The 21,308-nt window shown below is 45.6% G+C and overlaps 3 protein-coding genes across 11 annotated transcripts in view; 1 reads left to right on the forward strand and 2 right to left on the reverse strand.

Moving 5' to 3' along the window:
- The first annotated feature begins 811 nt into the window (after positions 1-811).
- On the forward strand, positions 812-10,798 carry RBIS (ribosomal biogenesis factor). 3 transcript variants are annotated; one of them, XR_010304863.1, is made up of 5 exons: positions 812-970; positions 5,549-5,665; positions 6,876-6,968; positions 7,952-8,041; positions 10,284-10,798. XR_010304863.1 is itself a non-coding variant. In XM_064154580.1 (4 exons), the coding sequence occupies exons 1-3, from the start codon at positions 851-853 to the stop codon at positions 6,942-6,944; spliced, it is 306 nt and encodes a 101-aa protein (XP_064010650.1). In that variant the 5' UTR covers positions 812-850; the 3' UTR covers positions 6,945-6,968; positions 7,952-8,153. The 3 variants fall into 3 exon arrangements, 2 of the variants coding, with proteins under 2 accessions (XP_064010650.1, XP_064010649.1); XM_064154580.1 differs by lacking the exon at positions 10,284-10,798 and having other exon boundaries at positions 7,952-8,153; XM_064154579.1 differs by lacking the exons at positions 7,952-8,041; positions 10,284-10,798 and having other exon boundaries at positions 6,876-6,995.
- On the reverse strand, positions 7,000-20,904 carry E2F5 (E2F transcription factor 5). Its single transcript, XM_064154578.1, has 9 exons — positions 20,686-20,904; positions 14,746-14,855; positions 13,933-14,094; positions 13,652-13,695; positions 12,192-12,256; positions 10,332-10,599; positions 9,447-9,647; positions 9,037-9,081; positions 7,000-7,734 (listed from the first exon to the last, which is right to left on the reverse strand). The coding sequence occupies exons 1-9, from the start codon at positions 20,809-20,811 to the stop codon at positions 7,625-7,627; spliced, it is 1,131 nt and encodes a 376-aa protein (XP_064010648.1). The 5' UTR covers positions 20,812-20,904; the 3' UTR covers positions 7,000-7,624.
- The window catches only part of LRRCC1 (leucine rich repeat and coiled-coil centrosomal protein 1), a 31,819-nt gene continuing 25,280 nt past the window's right edge, over positions 14,770-21,308 (reverse strand). For all 7 annotated transcript variants that reach the window (XR_010304861.1, XR_010304862.1, XR_010304860.1 and 4 more), the window contains one exon: positions 14,770-14,855. The gene's annotated coding sequence lies outside the window, so the exon portion shown is untranslated. The remainder of the gene's footprint in view (positions 14,856-21,308) is intronic.

Below are 21,308 nucleotides of genomic sequence, written 5' to 3' on the forward strand. Positions count from 1 at the left end.
GCTGCTGAGGGGCACGGTTTAGCACTAGCTTTGGCAGCGTTACAAAGTGCTTGGCCTCGATGATGTTAAACGGCGTCTTCCACCGAAAGGATCCCGTGTGCTACGCAAGAACAGCAAGGCGAGGGCGCTCGCCGGGCCCCCGCCGCCCAGCCCGGCTGCGCCCGACGGCGGGCCCTTGCGAAGCCAATTCTCAGAACGTTAGACTGAAAGAGACCCCCAAAGGTCATCTCATCTGCCTAGGTGATAGTGTAGTTTAACTTAGATGGTCTAGCACCCTGCCAAGGGTGACTCTTGAAACTGAACAATGGAGGGGACATCACTACAGAGGAACACATCCACAGATAGCGCAGGGTCGGGTGGTACGGACGTTCCACACGCGAGGCCCGTGACATAGGAGGGCTTCCCGCAGCCCGCTCCGAACTTGTTTCCCGTATGCGTGGTGTTTCGGCCACTGCCAGGCATGTCTTTGGCACCGCCAGGCATGCCTTTGGCACCGCCAAGCATGCCTTTGGCACCGCGGCGTTTCCCTGGGCGCCAGGCGCTGAAAGCTGAGTGCGGAAAGTCGGAGCAGGAGCAGGCGCGGCAGGAGCAGTCGGAGCAGGAGCAGGACCGAGACCCTGTTCCCTTTCCCATTCCCATTCCCGCTTGCGCTCTCATTCCCTTTGCTGTCCCGATTCCAGCTCCCATTTCTGTCCCCCTTCCCATGCACAGACACAGGGCAGTGGGGTGCGAGCGCCCCCCGCCGGCGCATCTCGGCGCTACCGCCCTGGCAGTGCTGGCCATGACGATTGGCGGCTTCCCTGGCGCGCGGGTATGACGCCATCGGCAGGGGCCGCACAGTGTGGCCGCCATGGGGAAGAGCCGTTCGCGGGCGGCCAAGGCGGCCTGCGTCTTCCGTATCGCCCGGAGCGGTGCCGCCAAGGCCAAGACCAAGGGCAAGGCGCGGCCCGTCACCTCTGGGCTGAAGCAGGTGAGTGCCAGAGGGCGTCGGGCTTGCTGCGTCCACCTTAATGCCCCAGGCCGAGGCTTCGGCCTGGCGGGCCTGGCCGCTTCCGTGGGATTGCCTCCGGGCCGAGCCGGGCCCGGCCGGCGCTGCCTTTAGGCCTCTTCTGCGGGGCGGAGGAGGCGTTTGTCCGCAGAAAGCAGCCTCTTCCGTAGGAAGAAGCGACTTAACCAGTCGCAGGATGGGTTGTGTCAAAGTCGGCGTGGCTAGCAGGCCAAGGGAGCTGATTCTATCGCTGCTCTTTGGTGAGACCTCACCTGGAGTCCTGTGTCCCGCTCTGGCGTCCTCAGCAGAAGAGGGACATGGAGGTCCAGAGGAGGGCCACAAAAATTATCAGGGTTGTGGAGCACCTTCTACAAAGACAGGCCAGTAGAGCTGGGGTTGTTCTGTCTGGAGAAGAGAAGGTTCTGGGGACACCTTGTTGTGGCCTTTACGTGCTTAAAGGAGGCTTGTACGAAAGATTTTAGCAGGGCCTGTTGCAACAGAACAAAAAAAGGGAAGATTTACACTAGACAAAATGAACTTTTTTACGTTGAGGGTAGTGAAACACTGGAACAGGTTGCCTGGAGGTGGTAGATGTCTCATGCCTGAAACCATTCTAAATTAGGGTGGATGAAACTCTCAGCAACCTGCTGTGGCTGAAGATGGCCCAGAGATGTCTTCAGAGAGGTTGGACTAGATTACTTCTAAAGATGTCTTCCAACCCAAACCATTCTATGATTCAGAGACTTAAATAGAGCTAGTTTCTGTACAGTATCCTTGTGAGTACAGAACTGCAGAGCACACAGTTTCCACCTGAAAATTAGTTCTATAGTGGACGTCATTGTCATGAAAAAGAGAAGCATAAAGATGCTTGACTAGCTGCTGCAGACATCTGCCACGAAAGACTTCAAACTATTCTCCTTGAACTTAGGAAGTGTGTGATAGCATGTCAGCATGTCCTGGGGAATGGGATGTTAAAGACAACGTCAGTAGCGCAGTGAGTTTGTGTTTCCTAGACAACATTTGCAGTGTCACTGATGGTGTAATTGAGGGTATAGGTTAACAGAATGGCCTGATCCAAACCACTGAGCACAAATGCTGCAGGGGGAAGTCCTGCTTCTTCTTGTCATGTTTCCAACCCCAACACCCATTAGCAGGCTTTAGGCTCCGTGCCCACAGGTCTTCTTGATGCTGGCTCAGGAACTCATCCCATAGTAGGTGGTTCAGCTTGCTAGGTCAGCGGCAAAACCAACTAAAAGAGCATTCTGCATTTTTTTGTACTGGGTTGATTAGTTGAACAAACTCAGTTATGGATGAGTGCAAAGTGAAACACTTTTTGGGCAGAGAACCAGAAAGGATGGGGCCTTTTCAGATCCAATAGCTGTTTATTTCATCCCAGCTGTAAAGTAAACCTGTGTCAGTGAGGTGCAGTGAACAGGTGTAGGAGCATGGACTACCACACGTTTTACTCTCAGTTCTTGTTTTCCCTGTTGTAGCACCTTAGATGGGCTGTGATGGGCTGCAGCCCCTTCTGTGAGCTGTTTTAACACAATGATTCAATGGAAAAGTAAAAAAAAAAAAAAACAAACAAAAAGAATACTTTGCTTTTTCATGCCTGGAGAGCACCACAGCCCCCAGGAGAGGGAGGCGCGTAGGTTGTGTGTCTGGGCACGATGCCAGGGAAGAGAATTGAGGGTGCTTGAAGCAAGACTTTTCCTCTTGGTAGTAACAAGTCATTATATGCTATCTTCTCAAACCTTGCCTCCAGCCTGAGCTGTGTGAGCCCAGAGTTCAGCTGGTCCCTCTAAAAGGGTATCTGATACTAGAAGCAAAAAGGTAGTGGCTTACTCTGCTCATTAGGTTTAGTTGCAGTCTGCTGGGCAGGCAGAGTTAAATGCAGCTCTGCAGAAAGTCCCTTTCAAATTTTCTCCTGCATGCTCAAGCCACTTGACAGGTTAATCTGGTAGACAGACAGGAAGGCAGCAAACTTTGAAAATAGTCAATTTCATGTGGCTGGCATCACATCTCCACTTTGTCTGGAGGGTTTTGTATAATAAAGGGAGAACAGGTTTTAAACAAACATATTCTTGAGAAGTCAGCAGCTTATTAGAAGTAAAATTTTATTCCTTGTGTTTGAAGCTGTATTTAATTTATTAAGCCTCTGAGGATTTACTTCTTGTTGATCAGCATAGGGGGATGCTCAGAAAATTTGTTTAAATATGGTTTATTCTTTAATAAATAAAAGCTCTTTATAACTAAACTTCTGATATAAATATGGTAGCTGTAGAGCCTTTCTCTGGAAGAGTCCTTCCAGAGTAGCTGCGACTATCACCTATCAGAACCCATGGGATCCTTTCAGCAGCCCTGTGAGACTGAAATCAAAGAGCTGAGGTAAAAGCCTGGACCTCTGTAAGTGGCATTGCCCATGGTCCACTTTAATTTGAGCTACATGCTGGGCCCCTGTTTCTCAAGTCACCATCCAGCTCTGTGAGCTGAAATGCTCATCTGAGCAGGCCTGTTCTGCCAGCTTCCCACTGCCTTTTTTCTGCTGGTTCTCTTAGTCATTCAGAATGAGTGGAGTTCTTGTTTATGTCTGCATGCTCTGTAGTTACTTTGGAAGCCAAGATACATGTAACCACTCTGTGTTTGCTTCCGCTTCTGTCAGTTGCTGAGAGGTGCATTGCAGGGGTAACCTTTGGAGCAGCTGCAGGTATCCTGAAACTGGGTTTCCTGAAGATGCATGAGCATTTCATTACTTTGTGATGTAACAGGCCATTATCTGGCTATGGTCCTGTTCCAAACGTGGTGCTTTAGAAGCAACAGGTACTAGGACTGAGATCAGCTGAATCTTCCTTTGCTGCAGCAGCAGAAGAGTTTATGCCACTGTTGCCCTCACCCTACTCCTTTATCACAGATAACTGTCTCCTGAGCACAGCACGTGTCTTAGCTCTTTCTCTTCAAAAGCAGGCATCTTTGCCAAGTTGGGAAGGCAGACATGTGCTGCAAGTGAGGCTGAAGTGTCCTGGGACCATTGTGGTCTGCTCTTGCCATACAAGTTGCTTTAAATAGCAGAGGAAAAGCTGGGTGACATTGTTGGCCACATCTGTAGTATGAAAGAGTTGGAATGTAAGGTGTGATCTTGAAAGACAAACTACTTCAAGAAATTAAGACTGGCAGGATCCAGTACAAATTGTACTGGGTTTGTGTGGCAAGGGTCTGGTAGTAACGAATCTGTTGTGAGAAGCTGCTAAAAGCTTCTCCTGTGTTCAAAAAAGCTAATGCTAGCTGGCTTTAAGATGGACCCACCATTGGCTGAGGCCAAGTCCATCCGTGGTGGTGGTAGGGCCCCTGTGAGGAAGTATTTAAGGAAGGAAGGAAAAAAATGTCTGGGCAACAGCAGTCAGGAGAGTGAGAATATGTGAGAGAAACAACTGTGCAGACACCAGGGTCAATGAAACAGGAGGGAAGGAGGTGCTCCTGGCACTGAAGCAGAGAGATTCCCCTGCAGCCTATGGTGAATACCATAGTAAGGCTGCCCCCAAAGCCTAGGGAGGTTAATGGTGGACGACTCCATGCTGGAGCGGCTTCACCCTATGGGAAGCTTGTGCTGGAGTAGTTTCCAAGCAGGACTTGTGGGTCTGTGGAAAGAGAGGAAGTCACATAGGAGCAGGTTTCCTGGCCTGACTTGTGACCCCTCACATGGGGGAGCAATCTGGTCCTGAAGGACTACACCCTGTAGAAAGGATCCACTCTGGAGCAAATTCATGAGAAACTGTAGCCTGAGGGGAGGATTCATGTTAGTTTTTGTGCAGAACTGTTCCCCATGGGAATGACTCCATGCTGGAGCAGGGGAAGAGTCCTCCCCATGAGGAGGAGATGTGTGATGAAGTGATGGCAACCCCACCATGTTGCCCTGTGCTGCTGGTGAGGCAGGAGGTAGAGAAATGGAGAGTGAAGTTGAGCCTGGGAAGCAGGGAGGGGTGGGAGGAAGGTGTTGTAAGATTTTGTTTTTTATTATCCTGCTCTGATTTGATTGTCAGTAAATTAAACTGATTTCCCCAAATTGAGTCTGTTTTGCCTATGAGAGTGTTTGGTGAATGCTCTCCCTTGTCCTTCCCATGACCCATGAGCTTTCATTTTATTTTCTCTCCTTTGTTCAGTTGAGAAGGGGAGTGTAGAACAGCTTTGGTATCCAGCCAGGGTCAACCTACCACAAAAATGAAGAAAGGTTCCCTCCCTGGAGCTCCACTCCAGCTAAGGGCTGCTGAGGGTGGTACAGGAGGGTCTGGCTACAGACTAGTTTTTGTTTCCTCCATGTTCTGTTTGTGGGTCACTGTGAGCTCTGTTTCCAATAGAACAAGTTTAACTGCTTTCATTTTTCATTTATTACATCACCTAGTTGTGTACAACTCGTGTTTTAATTAATACATAAACCTACTAAAAAGTCATGTTAGAAACAATGCATATACTGGCGTGCAGTAGTTGTACAAAACTGGTGCCATTTCATATGCCAGTGGAATTTATCTTTAAAATCCCATTGTCTGTGTTTGTTTTTCCTCCTAGATAAACATTAGAAACGCTGAGAAAGTTAGCACAATAAATAAAGCATTTGCCGAAGTTCAGAAGGAAGTACAACACCTATCGAAGAGCACTGCAGCAGAGCCCCAGAAGAGTCAGAAGGTAACTTGTTTTTTGCAGCTCTGAGGGAGATGAAATGAACCTGCACACTCAGAGCACTGTTTTCGCTCTCTGACTGCAAGCAGTGATGCTTGAAAGCTCTAAGCCCAGCTTTAGGAAGTTCAGCTGGCTGGCAGTGCTGTGCCAGCTGGTTAGCATGCTCAGGTGCTGTGTAACTACTAGAAAGGAAAGGGTGGCCAGTCAATCCAGAGCATGCTTCCAAAACATTGGTAAATTATGTTCTAGATGGCTTCCTTTTAAAAGCGTATTCCAGCCCCTTGAGGTGAGCTTCAGTGTGAATACACTGAAAGGATGAACCTTGCTGTTCTCTGCCTGTTGCACCTAGAAGTGATTTGAACCCAACAGCTCTGCTGCTTTTCCTGAGTCTTAAGTCTTCACATTCCTTCATCAGAAGCATCAACCTCTGAAGTGGCAGTTGCTGCACTAGCGCTCTTACCTGTAGCACTTTGGGTTCAAGAGATTGTTTTGCTTGTCTTCCTTTGCCTATTAAAGAGGGCTACATGCAGCCTTGTGCATCTAGCATGTGGCTCTTTATGCTGACTGATGCTCCCAGCATGGTTTGGGGGAGCGAGAGAGCAGAGGGCTGGGATAAGGTAGGGATGAAACCATCTTGGCTGTTGGGTGAAGTAGAGGGAGGGAGTTAGGAAAAATGCACACAAGTGGAGTGTTCTTTATTGTGCCTGGGGTGATCAAGTTTTTGTACAGCTGAGAGCAACAAAACAAGTGCCAAATAGCTGAAGAAGAGGCTGAGGGGAAACTGAAACACAGGTAACAGTGTTGCCAGCAGGATGAGGCTGTGCAAAGCCTCCTGCTGGTTTTGTTTGCATGCAGCACGGAGTCTGGACTATAGCAGTACTCCTACTCTGGCTCTATGTGCCAGAGTGCTGAATATAATCACTCCAAAGCTGAACGAGTATTGTTCAGAGCACTCTGGCCCGAAAGCTGAGCCTGTATGTTACATTATTGGCATGATGCTTTTTCTCCTGCATCATAAACTATTAGCTGCTTATCTGGCAATCTTAGTCAATTCTGTAATCCGTCACAAATACCCCAAATACCCAAAACTAATACATAAAGGCACACTAATCTTTCAGGCAACAGGTATTTATTAGTGTTTGGTTTGCAGTTTTTTCCCCCAAGCAGAGAAAAAGATCCTGCTTTCTACTTTAAACTAAAACTCCTCTCTTTTTAGGCTTCCACAAATCTGGAAGATGAACCAGCAAACGTAGATGCTGCCACAAGCCTGCTATCTCAGCTGTAATGCACAACGGACCGTGGAGAGTTTGTAAGAAATGAAAATCACAAACACTGATGACTTGCTTTGTACAGTTTTATTTAAAAAAATCTTGTTAATATACAAGTATTGGCACACTTTAATACAAACTAAAACAGACCTTTCCTATCTTCTAGGAAAGTGGAATGTCAGAAGTCAGTGTGAGAAACTTAAAGTGCTAAAACAGAAGGCACTTCACAAAATTGGTTCACTGAAACAACTTATAGTAACTGGAAATGATACCCTTCACTCTTCAGCTTGGCAGTGAAAACTTCAAAACTGATTGAAAGGTTTAAAATATCAGAAAGCTTCTTGGCAGTAAAGCTTCAAAGAAAATGCTGTTAACTGAAAAAGCAGCCTAATCATTTTTTAAAGAAATGATCAGAAGGCTATAAAGCATTTTCACTTTTCTTACTTAAGAACACTCCAAATAACTGGTTTACACAGACAACACTCTGGTGGAAAAAAAAAACATGCCAGAATTTTTCATAGAAGCCCTTTTTATCTGGTTGTTGAATCTGTTTTGTGAAGTAAAGGAAGCAAAAGGAAATAGACTCCCAGAGCCAGTGAACTAAGAAGTTATACATTCATTATTCAAATACTTAGGTTATGAAGAAGTCTAGAATGTTACAGTTAGAGGTAGATAAGTAGTCTGGTTGACACAGTATCTAATAATTTAGTATCTGCACATCAAAGAGATCACAGACTCCTTCATTATCATCCAGGTTAAAGTTGTAGTCATCTCCAGGAGTAGGAGAGAGTCGTAAGAGAGGGAAAACTGTAAAGCAGGAAGAGTTTAGTTTAAATTAAGACACTTGTGTAATATCAAGCCCTATCTCACAATTCATGATGTTCGCTGCCACCAGCATCAGGGTTAGTCTTAGTCATTTAGAGTCTCGACAAGCATGCTAGGATCCTGCTGGGGATACCTGTGTTGCTTTCACATGAAGACAGTAATTGCTCTGTCTGCATTTTTTTTCCTCAATAATACAAAGAGAATTTGCTGGAGTGACAGCTGTGGAATAGAAACTGAATCTGTCCTTCCATAGCAAAGGAGCTCCTGAAACTTCCATGAGAAAGACATGGTATGTAATTTCTTTGTCTTGTTGCAGTATCACATGTATCAGCCTTCAAATAGTTACCATTTAAAGTAAGGAAAATGTTATTATCCCTACAGATTAAAAATGGAGGCTAGCAGTTTCTCTGGGCACTGCCTTTCAAGCATGGACCTGAAGCTGCCTTTGTGGGAGGAATGCAAGAAAAGCAGCCTCAGCTCTCCTGCTGCACCTCAGGAACCCTCACCTAGTGCAGCTGAGCTGAGCATGCTGCCTCTGTTCTGAACGTGGCAGTTCTTTCCATTGTAGCCATATGCTGGCACACCCACATCCACTGTCATGCCTCTCTTAGGGCTCTTAACTATGTGGTTCTTGCTGGATAAGCCCTGAGGGTGTCTGCTTGAAAGGCAGATATTAGCACAGGCTGCTCATAGCAGCATGGTTAGAAAGCAAAAATAATAATACCAGCTGAATTCACCTCTTTACCTGGCACCTCAGTGACACAGCAGTGTGGCAGGGAATATACCAACTTACTGGCTGTGGTTTAGTTCTGTATTATATGGCCCTTGAACTGCAAGAGCAAAAATAGGTGACATTTCTGTTGTGTCAGTGTAGCATGGCTGGCCATGTACCAGTCTGCATTTCAGAGTTCTGTAACGTTTACTCAAAGCTCCTGCAGGAAGCTTGAGGCAAAGTAGAATTAAACAGGCTTATTTTCTCCCCACCCTGCCCAAGGCAGCACTTCACTCATCAGCCTGTTCTTTATTTGTTCCTGAATTTAGGGCCGCTGGGTTATGCATGTAAGGATGGATTAAAGCTTTCACATTTTGACTGTTAAATAAAACTTGCAGGGAATGAAAAAGGGAGCAAAGATAGGAATGACAAAGATGGAGGCAAGTGCATGGTAAGGAATTAGTTTCATACTAGCCCTTGGCATCAGATTTAACAGACACCTGCCAAGAGTGTGGTTCACGCAAAACCCACGCTGCTACTTGTGATTATTAGGCAAGAGGTCAGATACTCACCGTCAGAAGACATGAGTTCATCAATGATATCCCCACTGATGTTTCCTGTGAAAGACAGAGTTATGTGTCCATGTTTGTGTCCACACAGCCTCAGGAGAGCACTGAAGTGCAGACCACAGACCAGCTGCTGCAGAGTTAACAAATCGTGTATATATAACGTAGATCAACCTGCGTCTCCTGGGGTTTCCCGATACATTTCACCCACTGACCCCTTGTAAACCTAGAGCCATGGACAATGTGAGGCTGATTTGGTGGCAGAGAAAGGTATTTTGCTCTAAAGGAGTTTGCTACTTGGAAGTGGCTCAGTGGCTTCATGGAGAAGACAGGCCTGCTGTGCCACACAAGCGTTATGGCAAAGGAGGGCTTGGGGAACTCATAAAAACTTCTGAACAGTAACTACTGCTTCCTACCTGTGGGCTCCTCCATCTTGGCTATGTCGAATGAGTTTGGCTTGAGAATACAGTTAACATCCAGAGGCAGCAAGCCCTGGTAGTCACTGGAGCTAGATGTATCTTGGGCAACATCCCCTGCAAGGCTGGGGTAGAGCGCAGGCTCTGGAAGGCTGGAGTAAGGAGCTGCTGAGGTGGTACTGCTCTGCTGCACACAGCCCTCTGCAAAAACAGAAAGAGCCTGCTGTGGTAAAGGTGAACACAAAACACCTGCATTCAGCTTTGTCTTTTGAGGAGAACATGGTCAGTGTCTGGGATGAGGTGAGAGGAGTCTCACCTCCCAAAGTCACAGGCACAATTCAATCAGGAGCCCCTAGAAGTGCAGTCTAACACTGACAGCATTTTCTTAAATCTTTCCCTGTTACTACCCTACTGCTACTATGAAAAAAACCCAACTTTGCTATTTAGGCAGTCTCTTGCTGCGGCTATGTGGAAGAAGGTAAGTGACCTTGTGACACAACAGCTGGAACCAGTGCCTCTATAGTCTGTCTCACTAAAAGGCACATGTTCAAATCATATCCTCCCTTGGAGGCTGGCAGTTCCCTCCCAGCCTGCATTCTGGAGAAGCACCTCAGAATAGTTAACAGCAACAAGCCACCACCTGTTTGGTATAAGACATTAAGCTATGAGGGAAGAAATCTGTTGTTTCATCAATCAGAAGAGAAAAGAGGCTCCTTTGTAACTTGAAAGCTGTTAGTAAGCCCCAGAGGTAGCTTCTTCACGGACAGCTGCTATACTATGCAAATTCTTCCATCTTTCCTTTACCACCTTTTCTAACAGTTTCTTCTTTCTCTCCAGTTACTCTCTTCTCCCACCCATCTGGAGCAGGAAAAACCCTGGACCCACCTGATGGTGTGTCTGCATCTGATGTTTGTGGTAACTCTTGTCCTTGGTTCAGATCATGTGTTTCTGGTGGACTCTGCGGAGCTGGTGCAGGTTTAAGGGGAGTTGCTGCAGCTGCAGGTTGAGATGAGGGCTGTGCAAGGTCATCAGGTGGAGGAACTGGAAACACCATGGGCTTGGAGGAGCTTGATTCCTTATTTATAAGCAGCACATGGATAGGTCCTGAACTACTTTTAAGATTGATTTGGTATTTCTTCTGTCCATTCTGCCCCTGTAAAGGTGGTATACCGTCAAGGTTACCATTCCCTGTGGACTTCACAAAATGCAACAGGAATGCACAGAGTTATTTCCAAAAGAAAGCAACAAAGATGTTTGAAAACTGGTTCTCAAACTGAGACAGAAGGTACAGTGCCCTTCTAGTCAGAGCACTGGAAGAGCTTACACCAAATAAACAAAAGCTTTAAAACTAATAGATGTGATCCAATGAAAAACCTCACACCAGATTACAAACCTGTAATGTATTTACTGACCAGAACACACAGGGAACACAAATACACAACTCTTCAGAGTGCTGAACTAAATCCTGAATGCAGGTTACACGAGACCTGCAGCAGGGCTACATCTCCACAACGATGAACAAGGATCTCTGCACATTTCTTTCATTTCAGTGGACTTTCAGTTGGGACCAAGTGTCCTGAAACAGATGGATGTCTCATCTAGACTGAGTAAACACACTCATGTGTCAACAGAAAATTTCTTAGCTCATTTGCCTTCTTTTGGGAAGTTACTTAAGCAATGCTTTACAGCTAGGGCTGGCTTCCTCTAGCACAGTCTCAATGGTACTGCTGATTCCACAGTGACTAACTGAACAAATAGGTTTTCAGCAAGCATGTTCTAGACAAAATCAGGAAGAGAAAAGCAGGAAAGGAGCCTCAAGTAAGGGGAACCAAAGCAAAAACATCCAGTCTGAACTCTGTGATGAAGACTAAGATCAGTTGGTTTAGTCCTTGAGTGAAAAAGCCAAAAATCCCCAAACCCAACATCACAGTTGCTAACTTTGGTCGCACAAGGAACCTCATCATTGCCTGAACTGACTTCACTAGAGCCAGAAAAAGGCAGTATCACTGATGAGCTCCATGGTTCTCTTTTTGGATGCTCTTAGGATACTAGACTGTGCTTAAGTCTCACTAAAATTAGCTTGTCAAACTTTTCAGATGAATTTCAACCTTCTACAAAAGTATCGCGTTCATGCAGTCCTCTCTCCCAACTATGGAAACCCTTTTTAAGAAGGGGCACTGCAACAAACCACCAACAACCACCCACCAACAACCAATCAAACAAAAGGCAACAAACTGAAAATGGTCAGAGGTAAGAAATTTGGCCGCCTCTTTAATCTCATCCATTTAAGCCTTTGGCTAAAGCAAGACTGCAGTCCCTTTCTCCATCCAGTCTAGTACCATGAGACTAAATCTAAACTAAACCTGTGATTAAATAAAAAAGTTGTTTACACAAGAGATCTTGGTTTAAAATACAAAGCAGAAATCTGACATGTGAAAGTCGCTGCTAGTAAGTTCTCAAGGAAATTTGTGACAATTAGGCCTAATTTGAAAAGTTTAAATATTTAAAAGCAAGGGAGAAGAGAGGGCAAAGAAACCCACTGTTACATCTTGTTTTTAACAGAGAGTAAGAGTTGCCATTGGTCTATTCAGGTGAACAGACCCTACTTTTTCCCCACCCAGCCTCTCCTTGAAACCATCTTGATTTTAATTTCTTACACACAGAGATAAATCCTCCACTCTAATGTAGCTCTCCTTTCCCACTGTCCCTCTACAACACTTAGGCAAACAAGAAACCAGTACATACCATTTCAGGTATAGGTACTTCTAACTGTGTGCCACAAGGTGCTTGAATTGCTAGAAGTGTGTCTCCTGGTTAAATAGCAATTTTAAAGAAAGTGTTCAGTGTACATATCTTTTTCTCAAATGATACAGGAATTCTCTAAGGTCACTTAAAACACTGCATCATTATGGCATAAATAAACTTGTGATGGGGCTTGCACAGTCTCTGCAAGATCCAAGTATACCACACATCATAATTCACAGAATTCCAATACTCAGTTGCAGTAATCTTTTCTCAGAGCAGTACCAGGTTTACCACTTTCTTTAACTGTCTGTTACTGTCCCAGACCCCTAGTTCTATAGGTTAATGCAAGGTGAAAATGATTTAACAAGTGTTTTTTTCAGCTAAAACAGCTCTCTGGCCCAACTGACTATAGTTTTGAAGAATGGTGGTAATACAGAGATTTACCAGAAAAAGGATCATCTTCAATGTCAGCACTTACTAAGTGTCTAAGCTCACAGCTCCTGCAGCACATCAGCTGGGCTGTAACAGCTGGCTTTCATACTCACCCAGGACTTACTCCGTGCACTAAAATACATTGGTTAAAGTCAGGAGATCACAATTACATCTACAGCACTGGCACAACTTGCCTTATACTGCAGGTCATTCACCTACCCCTTTGTCCATACTTGGAATAATCCTTCTCTCTGCCTCCTAAGAGACAGAGACATGAGGTACTATGTGACTGGTGTACAAGGCCCTTTACATCTTGTAATTACTAATTCTCTTTAGTCAGAGTTCAGCTTAGTCAAACATCATAGTGTATCTATAGTCATCTATAGTCTTTATTCCAAACCAAACCCAAGCTTCCTTGTGGCAAAGAAGAGATGATCCTGAGTGCTGCAAGAGCCTAAACAACAATCTTCCCTTGTGTACCTCAGGAACAGGAGGGGCTATCAAGGGAAGAAACTTCTGCCTGCAATTCTTGGCAGTTTCTTCAAACCTGAACAAAAGGATTTTTTACAATGTAGTCTCAGTGCTCCATCTTTGAACTTCAGCTGACTCCATTCATATATACTGCCATTAGGAGCTCCCTCTGGCCACAGATGCCTCCAGAAAATGTTATGAAATTTGGACCCTTCTGGTCTTTCTGATGGGTTGGACCAACATATCTTACCCCTGGCTCCATTAACAGTCTGAGGCAAGCTGCTGCCAAGTATGAATACAAAGAAACCACATTTGAAACTAGTACTGCAAAACCAGCAGAGATTCCATTCTGTACAATCTGTGACTACAACTACAAAACACCAAAACTTGCTAGTCATGAACACGTGAGAGACATCTACTTAACACTGATCACTACTGAGTATTTCTACATTCAAAATACTTGCAGAGAAAAAAAAGAAGTTAGTTAGCAAGCTGGTTTTCAAAATGAAGATCAGGAAATCCCTCACTTGAAGAAACATAGCCTAGAAGCAACTTACCATTGAAGCAGCTGCAGATATCTTCATGGGTGACATATGAAAACGTAGTTTATGTCAAGGAACACTTTTCTTAAAGCCCCATTAAATTGGCATTTGTTCCCCTTTAAAAAACGATTAGTCCACACTGAGTCTGAGTTATAAATGTGTCACTGTTACTCAGAAGTGTAATCATGGCTTTGGAACAAACAAAATGGACTATATTGTGTTTTATCCACTAGCTGCACTTTAACTCCTGCTTTAAATCTATTTCCAAGATACACACAATTAATTTAAAAGGATATTGGTGGTTTGTAGAGTCATCCATGACATTCTTGATACTTTGCTGAAGCCATAGTTTCTGCTGATCCAGTTCTTTTTCTTTTAGCTCTAGATCTTCAATTTCAGCTTCCAGATACCTCAGTCTGTCTATGACTTCTTTTGTATTGCAACCAGCACCTACTCCTCTTAAAAAGGTACAAGGGTTCATTAAACTACAAGTGAAAATCTAAAGCAAATGCAGATAACTTCACACTATTTTCAATGCTTTAAAAATCTACTAATACTGCTGAATGTGAAGGCAGTAAGTTTTTATCCTCCTATCACTTTTAACAACAAAAGGAATTCTTAAAATTCAGATCTCCTCCCTACCAAAATGTATTTTCTTTTGGAATGTAGGTTTTTTCCCCTGCATTGGAGCGGTCTGCAACCCCTTTTTCCTTCTAACTCTTAACTTGAGCTTTTGCCTTTAGTGACCCAAAAGAAAAGAGGAACAGTGCACAGGAGGGTAAGGAGACAAAGACAGCATGTCCTTTCCCAAATTCATCTAGAACAAATTTTTCAACTACAAGTGCTAATTATAAAGTAGCACTATGACTTTTTCTGAAAGCTTCTCTTCTCTCCTCTCCGCTGTGCTTTAGATTTAATTCTATTTATCACAGATGCAAGCCAAAAGGAAGACAAATCAAGTTCATTTTGCAGCTTTACTGTAATTCTAAAATGCTCATTGATGAGTGTAACATTAATTACACTGTGTAATATCTAGTCAGAAGAAGTTCAAAGAGGCAACTTCTGTTGCTCCTGAGCATATGAAAATGTGAAGAATGGACATGGCTTACTTCCACTGAATGCTGTTTTTTGACTTCTTCTCGATGAGATCTATCCCCTCCAAAACATTGGTGATATCATAGATCCTTCTCTTTTGCCTCACAGCCAGGGTATCGGCAGCCTGCCAAGAGAACATGAGTATCAGCAACTTGCACACTGAGGGCAGAAGTCAGTTAAGACATCCCCTGCCAATATGCCAGTTAATGTCATCCTGGAGGGAGAAGCTTTAGCTCTTCCAGACCCAGACACTCAGTCATCAGTTCAAAAGTTCACACCTGCAGCTACAAAGCATGCCGAAAGGAGTCATCTCTCTGAAGGCCAGCAGGCCTCCCCTCCTCACAGAGTTCACACATGCTGCAGAGACTGCTCTAAATACCTTCCGAGCATGCCTTGTTCAACTGCACAGAGCTTGCCGGGCTCTTTTTGGAAGGTGGGAAAGAGCAGGAAAGGCAGAGAGCAATGTCCTGCAGTGGAGCAAGCTTCTGAAGCCAGTGATACGCTTGGCCACTCCTCCTGTTGATGCTCAAGGTACTGCAGTCTTTGTCAAAGTACAGCCCTGTCGTTTTGTATCCCAGCACAGTTTAATCCGAGCAAAGTGACCGAAGGAGAGCTGCAAGACTTCAGGCCAGCATTGTCCATTGCAGGAATCCACCCAGAGTACCTGGCCCACTCAGTCTGTTACACTGAGTACCAAGAGCAGTTTCCTAGCCCTCAGGCCCTGATGCAGCTCACAGGGATGCTCACCACTGTCACATCATCACTTTGCCCTGACAGCTAGCTATGGGTTGTGTGTGTGTCTGCAATGTCACTCCTCATCACTCAGCACAACGCAGTGTCAGGCACAGGAAGCAGTCTGCTTCAATGCTATAACTTCAAGGTGACTTTTAAGTGCCTGCTGCAAAGACTTAAGATAAAACAAGCAAATTCATGCTGGTTGGGCCTTCCACACCCTCAGCAATTTGGAGGCTGTAAAGCAGCTCAAGTTCAAAGAATATGAGGCAAAAGGAGAGAAAACGAAGGACAGTCTGACTCTGTAATGACTCTGTACTCAGGTAGAATGATTGCAAGGCATTATGTGTGTTAAAGAGAAGAAAAGGGGGAAAAAAAGAGGAAAAATAAAAAGGACAGCTGACAAAGACTTTTGCACCCCAAATCCAAACTAGTATGTAAAGCCAATTAATTCCCACTATAGGAACATAAGGATTTATTTCCTTTTGTCCAACAATCTATTAAATTAATGCTTTTAGTAAAGTAATCTATGTAAAGTATACAACCTGAGAGAAACACAAATGGGATGGAAACCCAAATCCATTTCCTAGCAAAGTCTATAAAGCACCTTTTACAGTGTTTTCTGAACCACAAAGTCACTAATCTTCCAAAGAAATGACGACTAGAAAGTTAATCACTACAACTCAGTAATACAGTTTTAATGTTTTTTTGCTAGAAGCAAAATTAAAATTAAAAAAAAATAAAGGAAGGAGATGAAATCCTCCTCCCTCTTTCAGCCATGAAGTATAAACACTGCTCTTTCTCCTCTACAGTGAAATACCTACTAAACAGTGGTTTTACCATTAGTATTATCAACACCCATCTTTAGTATGGTCTTCTGTGGCAGTCTGTTAAAATCCTTTCCTATCCAACAAACCACATACAAACACAACTATTGTGTACACTTTGGTTCTCTCCAAGGAAACAGGCTCTACAATCACTTGTACCAGTAGGTACGTGCCTGCTGTCTTAACCTGCTGGGTTTGCTGCAGATATATGTACCTACATACTCGAGAGAAGCCTTCAAAATCTAAGAGGTGACAAAAGTGATGGTGCAATGTTTAATCAACGCTCCGTACATTTCACAGTCTTTTTTTACAAGCTCTGTCACTTGTTGCAATGAACAGGCAGCTGCTACACAACTCTCTGCTCTTTTTCCCCACACTGCCCTAGGTATGGGTCTAGGTTTCACCTATCACTCATGGTCTTAAAGATGGGGGCTGTTCTGAAGGCAGATTTCATTACCTTGTGAGATCTCCCAAAAGGGCTCTCTGTACAATACATAAATGCTGCTAATTTATTAACCGCAATTCATTTTCAAACTGGGCTGGTGGTAAAAGATATCAATGTATATGAATTTGTTGCTATGATACTGAAGTTTAAGACTTAAAAAGTCACTAATTTTGAGTACCCAACTTCAGATGTTTCAAATCTAGAGCCATCTCAGTACTCTAAATGTTAATGCATCTCATATGACACAGCATTGCTCCCACTGACACCACTAGTGGAGATTCACCACTGCTGCAAATCAGGCTCCAGAACCCCAGGTTAGGGACTCAGAAAATGTACAGTGACATGTATTCAGTACAACCAGTCCTCTGGATAACTGAATCACAGTTAAAGTCCAACTCCGTAGATTAAGAATTCCATCTAAGTGAAACTGGAGCCAGTCTAGGAAGTTTAATCCAGACATTCATTAGCTTTTTGGTGCTAGTCATAACCTAAGTATCTTCTCAAATGTTTAAGGTGTTCATAGATATTTTAAAAACCTATTGAAATGTTCCTCCTTGACACTCCAGCTGTTATCATATATATATTGTGATAGACACATGGCTCAGAAATTAAGGTCAAGCATTCAGTTCCTTCACACAAACCACACACTTAATGACCTCACTAATTAGAAGAGCCTCCACAGACAAATCCTCTGGTGTCAAAAATACTTTTAGAACTCATCGTTTCTCAGGCTATGTCAATGGTTGAAACAGATGCAGTAAAAGGCAAGAAAGAGGCAGTACCACAACAGCCCTGCCAACACGACTGGACATAGCTTCCACATTCCCTTCATAACAATCTTCTTTCATGTAGAGCTGCTGCACTCTAGTAATTCCCTCCAGTATGTCCTTGTATTTTAAGTACATGTTCCAAACACACACTGTATGAGTGTCTCACATACATACGGGTTTGCAACTGGAAGAACAATACTTAAGTGTGTTGCACTCAGGTCATGCAATTTCTGGCACAGAGAAAATGCACTGTTCAGCATACCTTCAGCTGCACATAGAAGCACACACACAAACCTGCCCAGAAGTAGAACAGAAAAAGGGCAATTAAGTTCGGGTGCACTCTCACAGAATTCCTTTCCTCCCTGGGAGCTGACAAAAGGCAGAGGGAAGTGTTGGCTGCACATTCTCTGTGTGCGCGCTGAAGAGCAGAGGAATTTGTCAGAGCGGTGTGGCAGAGTCATTACTGAGAAGCTTAACAAAGCAGGAGGGTCAGCAATGCCAGCTTGCTCTCCATGTGTCAAAAGTACCTTCCGGACTATGCCTGCAGCAGATGACAACATCTCCTCCCCACAACTGTCAGCAGTTTGTTGGGTGTTTTAAACTGGGCAGCATGCTTGGCACCCTGTATGTAAAAGCACTATCCCTGCACCATAAAGGGTAAAGGAATGCAATATTTAATAGATGCTTTTCCTGTGCAACAGGGCAAGAGCAACACAATACATTTCTAAAGCTACTATCAAACAGGTACAGTTTAGAGCATCTGATCAGAAACTACTCTGTTTAACCTTGGCTGTAGCAGAGACAGCATTCTGCTAGAAATTGAGCCCATTCAAGAAATCAAGGCAAAAGCAACTGAAGAGAAATATACACCATGTTCAGAGAGTCATTTCGGGTGACTTAGCTCTTTTTCATTCACCTTGCTCTTTTTCTTCCTTACAATTCATGAGTTGCTGCATGTATGAACTTTATCTTCTTTCCCTCCTACCTTATCCCTTAATGTTTTACACTTATTTCCACACCTAGATTTGTTCGTGCAGGACTTTTCAGGGGCAGTTACACAATTACTGGAGAAGAGCCCTTTGCTTTTCAGGTGAGCACCGTTGAATCCAAACTCCAAGAGAAAAAACCCTCAAATAATTTTCACAAGTTGTCAGATGTTAGCAGAGAAGACTCCAGTGCTAAAGCATTTACTTGCAGAAACAGTTCAGAACTCGCAATGCTCCCTGCTCCTGAAGTGAGGAGCAGTGCTCACACACAGGATGATACATCGCTACTGCTTCGTGATGGGTCAGCACACATTTCCTAGAGTACCCTCTTACAGACTGCTTAAATATAATGTCTCAAAAAGTCACCAGGAAATGTCCTACAGAACAGCTTTTCATTCTCAATTAATAAATCCAATTATGCCTCCAAATCGTGTTTCCTTCACTGTGCACACCGCTGGTTTTATTACAGAAACACTCAGAAGCAGCACGACATCAACTGTCAAAATCTGCTGCTAGGGAAACATCTGAAGATGTTCACCATATGAATCACTCCTTGGAATGCTCTGTTCGCTTTCAGGACTGCCCCGGTTCTTCAGTTCCCTGAGCACACAGACATGATGTGCATTCTGGTTTTCATTTCTCCTTAGATGTGTGGCTTACTGATGAGAAATACTGGTTACAGAAATTACGTTCTGACTCGCTGTTTATCAAAAGTACCAATGATGTACTTGAGTTATCATTTACTTCCAACAAAGGGTATCCTGTAACTCACAAGCCAGTTTAATACATGTCTGGAGCAAAATATCTACACCTTTTTGCAATGCCCACTTACTTTTTTCTGGCTGTAAACCCTCCCATTCCCTCTGAGTGGATGCCTTCCTCACTTATAAAAGAACGAGAAACATCTTCCCATCCCTCTATGTGGCTCAACTTCATTATTCAAATAAGCTAAGTTTTCTGGCCTGAAGTTTTCTAAATGGAGTATATTTTGCTTCTCAAACTGACCTGGAACATCTCACAGCACATGACAGACATTAAACTGCACAACAATCCCAGAGACGTGAACAGCTGAGTTCTAATTAAAGAAAGTAGCAATTAAACACCAAGAGGTTAATCAATTTGTCCAGACCACAGTGTAACTAAAGGAGAAATAAACATCCTACCAGTGTCCTCCCTGTTCCTTCTGAAGTTGCACTACCTACAACAGCATCACAGAAGAGTTTTCTACCTCAACAAGGATGCATAAAAAACCCCTCCAAGAGCACGATTCACCTCCTTCAGCTCACAATGAGCAATGAACGAATAGGATCAGTCTTCCAGAAAGGAATCCAAGCAACCAGAGCACCAAGCCAAATTCTTACTGCACTTCTAACTCCTCGGCAGAAGGACGGCCCTCAACAAGCCAGGCAAAGGGCATTTTTGCACGGCAAGCTACACACCGCGACACGCGGAGGGCCCACGTACAGCCTCAGCCCCTTGATGAGCGCGGCAGCAGGCAGCTGCGAGCCGCACACCCTGCCAAGGGTCCTTCCTGCGACACTAACAGCCTAGCACTGAGGAACTAGCGCAGTGAGCTCGATTTACGGCTTCACTGCGGAAGCGCTCCCAACAGTGCCGCGACGCAGCGGCTCACGGCTCGAGTAGCGGGTAACAAGGAGCTGCCACCTGCCCCGACAACTGTCCATCGGTTTTATATAGAAATAAAAGCACTGCAAAAGCGATGATCTGCTCGTCAACAGCGCTTTCCCCTGCTAAAAAGGCATCGAGAGAGACGAGTGACTAGCAGGTTTAAATAACGGCCCGTACCCTGAGTCAGAGCACAGGACAAGGCAGGAGGATGGCAACAAACAGACCATCACACCACCCCCCATGTGGAGCTACACTTTATGCTCTTAAAAAGGAGCTGGAGTGGCGTTTAATCCGGTCGCACCGCCTGACAGCCCACACCTGGCAGCCGCAGCCCATCAGCGGCCGGAGCAAGACCCGCCACCGGTGGAAAAGGAGGGACGGGAAGAAAGAGGAAGGAGGAAGAAGGAAGGGAGGGAGCGGGTCCCCGGAAGGGAGGGAGCGCGTCCCCGGTCCGGCTTTGGAAGCCGGCGAGGCCCGGAGGGGCCGCGGGAGCAGATCCCCCGCGGCGGGCAATGCCGCCGCCATGTCGCCGCCGCCCCGCACCGCCCTCGTACCGCCCTCGCACCGCTTTGAGGTCTAGCACGCCGTCCTTGGCCTCCTGCAGCAGCGACACGAACTTGGTGGTCAGCAGCCCCAGGCTCTTCTCGTGGCGGCTGCTGCTGCCGCCTCCGGCCTCGGCCGCCGCGGCCATGCCGCCAGCGGGACCACCCCGCTGCGCCACGTGTCGCGACCGCCGAAACGGCCGAGTCCCGGAACGGAGCCGCGGCCCGAAGGCTGCGGAGCGAGGGGCGGCGCCGCAGGAAGTGACGCCGCCGTTGCCTGGACACCGGCATGTTTCGGCGGCGGGGGGCTGCCCCTGGGAGCGAGCCGGGAGCGCCGCTCGGCGCTGCGGCGCAGGTGGCGCGCCGGGCTCGGGGACGGGACCCCGCGGGCGGCACGGCCCCTCGCGGGAGCGCAGCTGCCTCGGGCTGGAGCGCGCCTTCCCTCCGCCTTCCCCGGAGCGGAGGGCGCAGGCCAGGTGCGCGCCTGGGGAGGTCCGGGACGCACTCCTGCAGGCCTGCCTTTCGCCTGCACCATGGCACTTTGTCGCTCATGTCACCATTTGCATTTGCTATAAACCGACTTGGATTAATTAGCAACTGCGCTCTTGCATCTCCTGCGGCCAGACGCAGCACACACCTGACGGCT

The sequence above is a fragment of the Pogoniulus pusillus genome, chromosome 14, assembly GCF_015220805.1.
Source record: "Pogoniulus pusillus isolate bPogPus1 chromosome 14, bPogPus1.pri, whole genome shotgun sequence".
NCBI lineage: Eukaryota > Metazoa > Chordata > Aves > Piciformes > Lybiidae > Pogoniulus > Pogoniulus pusillus.